General features: G+C 44.0%; 1 protein-coding gene and 4 non-coding genes across 5 annotated transcripts in view; 1 reads left to right on the top strand and 4 right to left on the bottom strand.

Annotated features, from left to right (window-relative positions):
* The window catches only part of ntd5 (ntl-dependent gene 5), a 21075-nt gene extending 11791 nt beyond the window's left edge, over window positions 1-9284 (top strand). The window contains exons 4-8 of the mRNA XM_008285815.1: window positions 3913-4057; window positions 4428-4504; window positions 6434-6616; window positions 7417-7614; window positions 8794-9284. Coding sequence (XP_008284037.1) covers window positions 3913-4057; window positions 4428-4504; window positions 6434-6616; window positions 7417-7614; window positions 8794-8876 — 686 coding nt within the window. The 3' untranslated portion in view covers window positions 8877-9284. The remainder of the gene's footprint in view (window positions 1-3912; window positions 4058-4427; window positions 4505-6433; window positions 6617-7416; window positions 7615-8793) is intronic.
* On the bottom strand, window positions 48-120 carry trnaf-gaa (transfer RNA phenylalanine (anticodon GAA)). The gene has a single exon. It is a non-coding gene; the product is annotated as a tRNA-Phe (tRNA).
* Window positions 379-451, bottom strand: trnaf-gaa (transfer RNA phenylalanine (anticodon GAA)). The gene has a single exon. It is a non-coding gene; the product is annotated as a tRNA-Phe (tRNA).
* trnaf-gaa (transfer RNA phenylalanine (anticodon GAA)) lies at window positions 930-1002 on the bottom strand. Its single transcript has one exon. It is a non-coding gene; the product is annotated as a tRNA-Phe (tRNA).
* trnaf-gaa (transfer RNA phenylalanine (anticodon GAA)) lies at window positions 1539-1611 on the bottom strand. The gene has a single exon. It is a non-coding gene; the product is annotated as a tRNA-Phe (tRNA).
* Window positions 9285-10587: the final 1303 nt, after the last annotated feature.

Raw genomic sequence — 10587 nt, 5'->3', positions numbered from 1 at the left:
ATTCATGTGCAGCGTCACAACGTTGTGATCCTAAAACTCTCCAGAGCTGCCGAAACCCGGGATCGAACCAAGGACCTTTAGATCTTCAGTCTAACGCTCTCCCAACTGAGCTATTTTGGCACAAAAACAGCCTAGTATGGAGGCCAACAAGAGCAGAAAGCAAAAAAAGTGCAAACTTTTTAAAGGACAGATCACAATAGAAATCTGCCGATATCTTTCCAAACCTGTTTAAAGAGAAACAAGAGGGTCAGACGGTATCCTACAAATGACGAGACCAGAAGAGCCATTGAAGGTTTAGATCTTCAGGTTCATCCTCAGATAGAGCATCAAGACAACAGTTTTCTACCACAGCCTTGTGATCTTAAAACTGTTCCAAGCTGCCGAAACCCGGGATCGAACCAGGGACCTTTAGATCTTCAGTCTAACGCTCTCCCAACTGAGCTATTTCGGCCTGCTAGTCAATCTGTATGGAAGTCAACAGGTGCCAAAAAGAGCAAGATTTTTTAAACATAATTCGTAGCTGAAATGTAAACGTGCCAAAGAGCCAAGAGATACCACTGGTTGAGGATTTGAATTGTGCAGTAAGACAGTTTTTTTTGGTGAATTATCTATTTAATGACATCCGTCCTTCTGGCAATCAAATGTTCCACCAAAACAATTGACTTACTGCCGGGACACCATCACTGCATCCTGGGCTTAGCTCCGCCCATGATGATTACGATTGGTTTAAAGACTTTTTTTACCTCTACGAGGTGCAGTCAGACCATTCTGTAGTGCAGCTTGGTGAGTTTAAACAACTGTTGAAGCTGAAGATTGAACTTCGGGTTATTGTCTAGCTAGAACGCCTTCAGCTTTGACTCTCTTTGCTGACGAGACAACAGTATTCATGTGCAGTGTCACAACGTTGTGATCCTAAAACTCTTCTGAGCTGCCGAAACCCGGGATCGAACCAGGGACCTTTAGATCTTCAGTCTAACGCTCTCCCAACTGAGCTATTTCGGCATGGATGTGCATCTGTATGGAGACCAAGAGGTGCAAATTTAATCATGTCAAAAATTTAAATGTGCTGAAGAGCTATGAGCTGCTACTAGTTGAGGATTTGAATTGTGCAGTAAGACAGTTGTTTTGGTGAGTTATCCATTTCAATAACAGTTCCTTCCTTCCTGTATGCAAAAGTTCCACCAGAACAATTCACTTACTGCCGGGACACCATCACTGCATCTTGGGCTGAGCTCCACCCATGATGATCGTGATTGGTTTAAAGGAACTAGAAGAAGTTTTCACCTGCAGCAGAGTGACAATGAGGTGCAGTCAGACCATTGTTTGCTGCAGACTATTGCTGTACAGACAGAAGACCTGCTGGAAGTCACTGGATAGACCTCAGACCTTTAGTCTCCTGCTGGTAGATGGGTTAGGGTCAGCTTTGTCCCATTTTGTGTTCCAAAAACTGTTCACAGCTGCCGAAACCCGGTTTACAGGTAGAGCATCAAGACAACAGTTTTCTACCACAGCCTTGTGATCCTAAAACTGTTCTTAGCTGCCGAGATCCGGGATCGAACCAGGGACCTTTAGATCTTCAGTCTAACGCTCTCCCAACTGAGCTATTTCGGCCTGGGTGGCCATATGTATGGAGGCCAACGGGTGCAAAACTCAGAGTCATTTTTAAATAAAGGACAAACCACAAATTCAGTATAAGCGTGCCAATGGAGAAGTGTTCCCTACAGCAGGTAGTGTGAGCCATGTTGCCGGCTGACACGATGCCTGGAGACGAGTGCACATTATCGGGTTTCTTATTATTTATAACAGCGTAACCTGCAGCTGCAGAAAACACACTTTCTGAGAAATCCTCGGCTCAGCTGGGTCCCGGTCTCACCCGCACGATTATTTATCTGCTCAGAGATGTGAAGCAAGGATACAATTCTCAGCTCTCACGTCGAGTTTCCTCCTCCCGAGAGACGGGCAGAAGGTAGGTGGGTTTTTGTGCGAGCATTGTGCGTCCTCTGCATGTGTGTTGCGCTGCGAGTCGAGCTGCTTCATGGCTGTGGAGAGGCGGTGGGCGGCAGATCGCTGTCAGAGCGAGCTGCATGTGTGAGAGTGTTTACCGAGTGCTGGATTTTTCGGTATACATTAGACGTGAGTGTGTGCACATGTGTCACACGGCCTGTATGTGTGTTGCGTGTGTTGTGTTGTGTGTTGTGTGGGCGACAGATCGCAGTCAGGAGAGTCAGAGAGCTCTCTTGCTCATGATGCTTCAGGCCTTTCTGTTCCCTGTTCTCCTCTCCTCTCATCCTCTTTTCCTCTCATCTCTTCCTCCTCTCATCCTCTTCCATCTGAGGCCTCTGATAAGGTCTCTCTCCACAATAGAAGCCAAGGACAAGCTCCAGGCTCTTTAGTTTGCGGACGCGTCTCTGTGTGAGTAAAAAACACAGAGAGAGGCTCGTACGGAGTCAGATTGGTGCGCGTTTAACGCAGCGTTTCATTCAAAATCACGGTTTTCTACTTTTTAGAAGATGAATTTGATTTACCTGCAGTGTGGAGCTGCAGCTGTGTGGGCGGCGGCAGCAGAGGCAGGAGGAGGGCGCAGTGTGAAAACAGAACTCGGCTTCGGGCTCTCATCCGCCGCCAAACAGACCAAACGCAGCTCTGCCTCTCCCATAGGTCCCTTTACATTCTTAGATTAACGCCGCTCGGCTTCAGATACCTAAGATAGGCCTCTGGCAAGAGCTGTCTCTGCCTTTCAAAGCCGCGCTCGGCGCTTCATGCAGCTCGGGTCACTCCAGCCTCTCTCCAAGCACCACTCTTGATATTTATATTTCCACAAGCGTGAGGCTCTCAAACTTCCAGGAATGAACAGTGCCAGGTGTTACACAATCGTAGTTCTAGCTGTGAGCTGGGAGAGGTGTGAGGCTGCGCTTCACCTGCTCGTCGAACTTTGATATATTACCTAAGAAGGGCTATTTCAACCTAAATAGAACAAGACATCGGGTGAAACGCCTCTGTGGGTCACAGACTAAATACAAACCTCAGTTAATACCAGTCAAACGAGGTAACTTTTATGCTCTTCCACTACTTTTCTTGCGTCTCCTTCACCTGCCAGCAGGTGTTGCCTTCACATCAATTAGATGCTGCTTGATGCGTCTTCGTGTGCCGCTGCTGTTTGCATAACAGTCCTGGATCAGACAGCCACTGTAGCTGCTGCAGGCGGCTCTGCTGGATGGATCCTGCTCTTCAGAACGAGCAGCGAAATGTAGAAGCACTCTGCTGCGAGTACAAGGTTTGAACCCAAAGTACCATCTTCACAAAGTACTGAAGCAGCGCTTCACTGGTGCTCCGTCATGTTTTATAATGTTTTCTGTAGCTGCTGGATAAACGCAGTGGAGTGTTATTATTTTATTTTGTTGTTGGCCTGTTTTTATTTTGTTAGGGTTAATATGAAAATTAACATTTTTTTTCTGGGATTTTTTATAGATATTATCTGTAACTTTTCAACACACGAAACCATTTTGCACATCTTAATATACACAATTTGTCTTTTACACAACAGCACACATCTGTCATACATATCTATTTTTTGACTTAAAGACAATCAACAGTCAAATGTTTGCATGAGAAGACTTACCGTTTATGAACAGTCAGACGTTCGACATGGACTTTATTTACAATTTTGACAAAATTTTTGCAGCGTACTTGTGCAAAATGTGCTTTTTTTTTTAAAAAAAAGAAAGACATATCTTGTGTTTTAGTTGCACCATGTGTGATTCTACATGTGCACCATTTTATCATCATGCTGTCTGTTGCTGTCTGAGCTGTTCAGTGAATTCTTATCTAATAGCTCCACCACTCAGAGGGAAACATTCTGCTTGTTGTGTCGGTGAAGCCTTCATCCTGCTTCTCTTCCTGTCTGACCCGCAGAGTCTCCGCCGGCCGAACCTGCCACCACCGCCGCCGCCGCCACCGCCGCCCAGGCCTGCCCGCTGCCTCCGGAAGTGACCGACACCTTCAGCATCGAGGGCGACGCCGCCGCGGGGACCTCCATCCGCTACAGCTGCCTGTCCGGGTGAGAAGGGGTTAACTGGGAGCCCGAACCGGTTCAGAGGAAGAACTGGAGGAAGTGTGAAGAAGAGGGAGGCAGTGAATGCAAGAGAGGTGTGAGGAGCGATGAATGGCAGGGAATTCATTTGATCCCCCAGCTGACGAGCTCTCCATTGAGCTAACTGGGTCATTACAGTCTAATCTGGCTCCGACTGAGTCATCTGCAGGAGACGATGAGCCTGAGTGGATGTGTCAGCCAGAGCCCAGCACGCAGAGTTTAGACGCTCTGAAAGGGAATCATTCACACCTTTTTTCATCACTTTTATTTAGACGAGGCTCCTCAGCTGTCAGCACTGTACCAGCTGCCTGCATCACTCTGCCTTTTCTCTGTGCAGGGCCGACATAGTGGGGAGCAGCGAGAACTTCTGTCAGGAGAACCGGACCTGGCAGTATCCTCACCCCATCTGTAAAAGTGAGTGTGCAGGAGGGTCTCCCACCGACCGCCAGAGCTGCAGCCACCAATCCATGAGCTGTCAGTTCGTCTCCAGCTATTTTCATAACCGATTAATCCAAAGAAAAACACATCAGGAGCTTCTCAGTAAACTGAATCTCTTTGAGGAAACACTGATTTAAATCTACAAACAACTCATAAAACAACGGCTGACAATGAAAATAACCATCAGCTGCCTGCTTGTTGTAGTTTGTTTGTGGTGTGAATCCAAAACTATGAAATCTATATTTTTGGCCTCTTCAGGGCAACAGCCAACCAGAATTTCCATTGTTGAATCATCTGCTGCTAATGTTTGGGTTCATTTTTATTGTTTTGTCTCTAAAATACCACAAGATAGTGAAAAAAGGTTAAAAATCAGGAACTCAGCAAACCGTCTGGAGCTGCAGCGATTAACCGATCAGCTGTTGAGGAAATCGCTGAAAACAGCAGCGGCCTGTGATGGCAGCGTCCTCAACGTGAATGTTTTCAGGTTCTTTGACACTAAACTGATCCACGTTTTACATCATTTTTTTACCATTTTAAAGAGCAAACACCCAACCAGCTAATCCATACCATAGCTGACAGACTAATGGACGGCTGATCACTTGCAGCCCCGGCGTCGTGCACGTGTTAAATCCTCTCAGGTTGACTTCATGTGTTTTTGACGATTAGCAGGAAAAGACTGAGCGGCGAGCGATGAGTAAGTGAGAGGTTTGGAAGCGGTTTGTTTTGCATGTGTTTGTGCGCGAGAGCAGAAATCTAAGAAATAGTGAATCACAGGAGACAGACAGGAACAGAGAAACCTTCCAGGAGCTGCTGCTGTGATCCACGGTGCTCTCCTGCCACCTGGTGGTCACACCTGGGACTGCACGGCCTTTTGGACAGGAGGTGAAATGATTTCATTAAGCTTTTCAATTCTTAACAAACAGAATTTTTCTTTTACATAAAAGCAAATGTATTTATTTCTATATATATAAATATGTCTTTTTTTAAAAATTTAAATACAACAAAAATTGTGTAATGTTGCTCTGAAACATTGCACAAGAAGAATTTATGAAAATACAGACTTTTGAAGTGGACTTCATTTACAGTTTTGGCCTGTTTGTGATTTTTATCAGTTTTATTAATTTATTATTATAATTTGACAAAACAGGAAAAATCTGTAAAATAACAATAAATTGTTCAAACGTAAATAGTTAAAAACATGGTGCTCTTCTGCCACCTGGTGGTCACACCTGTGACTGCACGGCCTTTTGAACAGGAGAGGAAATTATTGCAGGAAGCTTTTTAGTTCTTAATATTCATATTTTTCTTTTACATGACAGCAAATATCTGTGTGTATGTAGACACACACACACACACACACACACACACACACACACACACACACACACATATATATATTTTTTGTTGATTTAAATACCAAAAACTAAATCGTGTAATGTCACAGTCAAACGCTGTATAAGAAGAATTTATGAAAACGCAGACTGTTGATGTGAACTTTATTTACAGTTTTATTACAGTTAACATGTAAATTAACACTATTTTTTCTGTGATTGTATTAGTTTTGTTAATTTATTAGTATAATTTTACAAAACAGGGAAAATCTGCAAAATAACAACTTGTTCAAAAATCAATAGTTGAAAACATGGTGCTCTTCTGCCACCTGGTGGTCAAACCTGGGATTCGACGGCCTTTTGACCAGGAGAGGAAGTTTTTGCAGGAAGCTTCTTGGAAAGTGTCTGAGACTGGCTTCGGTTTAAAAACATCAAAGACAAGAGGATTGGATTTGCACTTTCAAGTGCTTGAACCCTGAAATAATGAAACATCTGACTGTGTTTGTCCTCCTCAGCAGCAGCTCTGCTCTTATGTTCTAACATCAGAGGCTGACTGATGCTCTCTCTCTCTCAGAGGTCTACTGCCAGCCTCCCAGCGAGGTGGAGCAGGGCTACGTGGTGGCCGTGCAGAAGACCGAGTATGAAGTCGGCTTTGACATCCACTACCTGTGCAAGAAGAACTTCCTGCTGGATGGACCTCAGAAGATCACCTGCATGTCCAACGGCAGCTGGAGTGCCGCGCCGCCGCACTGCAGAGGTAACCGGCGGGGACGGACCCATCGGGTTCTGTTGCCATAAACCCGACGTGTCATTTAATTTTTAGTATCTGCTCATACTCAACACTGTTGTCCAGATAATTCTTGTAGCGTAGACCAGCTGTAGTACCTGGTTGTTCCACCAGGTGGAGCCTCTTCCTGTTTAATCCTGTAGACACCAGAGGAGGCGTCACTCAGACTACAACTCATGGTGGCAGCAGAGAGCATTGTGGGAGTTTAGCAGCAGCAGGACCATGACAGGGACTCTGAGGAGGTTCAGGACCTCCAACCAGAGCTCATGCGTTTAAGATAAACTGGAGTCTACAAGGTCTAAGTTTTTATTTCCTGGTACAACTAAACTGCCTTTGCAGCCTAAATGACCAGTTCTGTGCCTAAAATATCCACAATATCATGGAACAAGTGTCCCCTGTGTTGAATTACTGACCAGTGTTGCTGCAAATTCAAACTGTGTTTTATCGTTAATGACACAGCAGGCGTAAGAATAAGTCAGGCTTAAGTTAGCGCTGATGTTAATCAGCTGTAGATGATTGAAACCAAACACAAAATGTATTTGATTGTTGAGCAAATTCAGAGGTCTTATTTGAACCCATACTTTCAAGTCAATGGAAGCAAAATTCTAGTTTGCATCAACACTTTCAAATGTCTGAGTAGATGAAGTAAAGCTGTCAGGTCGCCGTGATCTTCAGCAGGAGACGACAGGATGTAGTTTCTGAGATGATTCCTGTGTCTTCTTCTTCTCCTTCGATGCTCACTCGACTCCTTCACACCTTCGTTTCTGCAGCTCGCTGCCTCATCCCCGCCGAGCGGAGCCGCGTGGTGATTGGCGGAGCGAAGCGCTGGCCGTTTGACGTCACGGACGCCATGGTTCCTCACGGCGAGAACGTCACGTTCTTCTGCAAACACCCCTGGAAGCACTGCAGCTTCGGCGCCGCTCAGAGCTGCTTCGACGGGAAGCTGCAGCCGCCGGCCTGCTACCTCGGTAAACCCGGACCGACTGTTTATCTGAACCACGTTTCTAGAACAATTTACTGTTGTTTTACTGTTTTCTCTCTCAAGTTAAAAATAAAATAAATACGTTTTATTTACATGTTAACCAGAAGGAAAAAGGCCAAAACTGTAAATAATATCCACAATAACAATCTTTTAGACCACGACTGACATGTTACACACTTTTAAATAAGCAAGAGAGATTGATAGATATTTGTTGGTATTTAAAAGAAAAGAAAAGAAAAAAAAGACGTGTTAAGGATTGTAAAATGTAAAAAAATATTAATTTACATGTTGACTATAAAAAACTGTATGGAGTCGTGAGAGCGCCAAATTACCAAAATAAATCAATAAAAGAAGAATAAAATAACAGAAGAATAAATATAATAGAAAATAAATAATGTGGCAAAATTAATCAAGAATGAATCCATGAAACAAAAGGATAATAAAAGTAGAAATATAAAGACAAATACATAAAACTATGGAAATTTATTTTTTATTTTTATTTTTGTGTTTTATTTATTTTTCTATTTTTACATTTGAAAAAAACATATTTATTTTATTATTATTATTATTATTATTATTATTATTGTTATTATTATTATTATTTTAATAATGTCACTTTGAAAGCAAAGGAAATATGCGCACAGCGACATTCCTAATGCAAACATTTTTCTGCGTGTATTTCTGTTGCTTTTAAAGCGACATTAAAATGTAATGATGTTATGAAAACCACACTGTAAAAAATGTAAGTTTTAACTGTAATACTTTGGGGGGAAAAATGTACTTTTATTTTGCAGACTTTATCTGTTTGGTTAAATTACAGAAAATATCCAGTAAAATCACAGAAAATACGTTTTTATTAACAGATTACAGATTGCACATTAAGGACGAGCAAACTGTTATTTTACTTACAAATAATATCTAATAAAATCAGAGAAGCGTAATAATTTACATGTTGACCTTTAATGTCAACCTGCACTTTTTAAACATTTTTTTTTTTGTTCTTTTCAATGTTTTATTTTTAAATGACACTGTTTTACTGTATTTAGATCAGTAAAAAAATTCAGATATATTCTCATGGCGTTCCACTCTTTTAGACGTATTTGTGGCCCAGCTGCTGCCGTACGTCCGCTGTGTTCTGATGGTTCTGTTCTCCGGTCTTCCTCAGAGCCCACATGGCTGCAGTATAAACTCTTCCCCCACCGGCTGGTCTCAGAAATCGACGCGTGCGAGTCCGGAGACGAGGAGTGACGAGCTGCTCGACCCGAACCTCCACGAGTCACAACACTTCTGCTGACCGAACCGCGGCGTCGACTCTCCACGTTCTGGTCCGGCGGGGCTGAAATAGTTCTTGCCAGCTCCGCCGGACCAGCAGGTCGAACGCTGCTGCTCGTAACTATAATCTGTATTACCTTGATCCTCCTCCGGCTTTGATGCACGCTGTAGATGCAGCCAGTGAGCCTCGGCGGTGATGTCTGTGTAACGCATTAGTGCACGCTATAGCAGCTACGCCCGCCATGATACCTTCATGTAGCCGATCCATACCGACTGGACTCTGTGATGTTTCACTGTGATCTTCTGTCTTCTGTCGACGCGTCAAGTCCTGAGGCTTGTAAGTTTTGATGATGTGAGTTGAAATAAAATGATGTGAGAAAGCTTCGTCGTCGGCCTCTTTCATGGTTGGCTGTTGCTCTGCAGGTGCACAGAAAACACTCTGTGATCTCCTGGACAGGTCTCTGTCAGCATCTGGTCGCACTCGTTGAACAGCAGAAGCCTTCAGTAGCAGCACTGGAGTCCCACCTGGTCAGCTTTTGCCCTCGATGGCCCAGTTTGGTCTTTGTCAGCACTAATTAGACATCTTGCTCTGTCTCAGCAACTAGTGGCACATTTGTCCAACTAGTTCCAACAGAAGTCTTCACCTGGTGTTAGAAAGAGTCTACAAGAGCTCAGGTCAGAGTTATAAGATGAGGAAGAAGAGCAGCTTCTCTCTCTCGGTGTCCTGCTCCTTCATGGTTCAGATCTTCATGTGGACAGAATAGTTACACAAACCAGCTCAGGTCGCTTTGGGTGAAAATGTTCCTGCAGAACACTCTCAGCTGCAACAGAACAGACGAGGTCACCAGGAAGAGTGTTCCCATCAGCACCAGTAGCACCACTAACAGCTGACCAGTGAGCACCAGTACAACGAAATGCTGAACCGGTGCTAAAAAAAAAAAAGACCCGACTAGTGGAGAAAACTGACATCAAAGGTTTGGAATAAACAACTAGTTAACTAGTCAGTGTTTTGGCCTTTCAGCTAGTGAACATTCTGGACCTAACTAGTTAACAGTTAAACCGACATGACTCTCATCATCAGACCAACTAGTGGACATCTTCTCAATATTCAGTCCTTGGTTCAGTTTATTTCCTGTTTTATTTTGAAATGCTTCCTGTCCCTGTGTGTCTCTGGTCACTTTACTTCCTGATTCAGTATTTTCCCTCCTTTGCTGGTTCCACCTGTGTTTTGTTTTCATTGCTTATAAATTTTGTTTGTCGGTTCGTCTGCTTGTGAGCAGCTCATCCACCTCCCTGTCTCCTGCCCGGTTCTGGTTCTGGTTCTGGTTGGTGCTTTTGCTTTTTTGAATCTTGTTTTGCTGCTGACCTCATGTTTGCTGCTTGGCTTCTTCCTCGAGCTCCTTCTCCTCATCTGGTTTGTTGTGACGTTCTTTAGGGTTTGTGTTCTTCCTGAGTTCTGTGTTCCTGGATGAGTTCCTTCAGTTATCTGTTGGACCTTTGGTTCGGTGGTTCCTGGACCTCCAGTCGTCTCTTTGTTTGCTCATCCGCCTCCTTTTGTTAACATCCAGTAAGTTTAAAGCTCTTTTTCTGCTGTGTCAGAGCGTCGACACTCTGGTTCTGACCCGATCAGCCCCCGACAGGACAAACAGCCAGAAACTCATCCAATCCCTGGCTTACAGCGGCGCTG

The sequence above is a fragment of the Stegastes partitus genome, unplaced genomic scaffold (assembly GCF_000690725.1).
Source record: "Stegastes partitus isolate 25-593 unplaced genomic scaffold, Stegastes_partitus-1.0.2 Scaffold418, whole genome shotgun sequence".
Lineage (NCBI taxonomy): Eukaryota > Metazoa > Chordata > Actinopteri > Pomacentridae > Stegastes > Stegastes partitus.
This window is presented reverse-complemented; position numbering and strand designations above follow the sequence as displayed.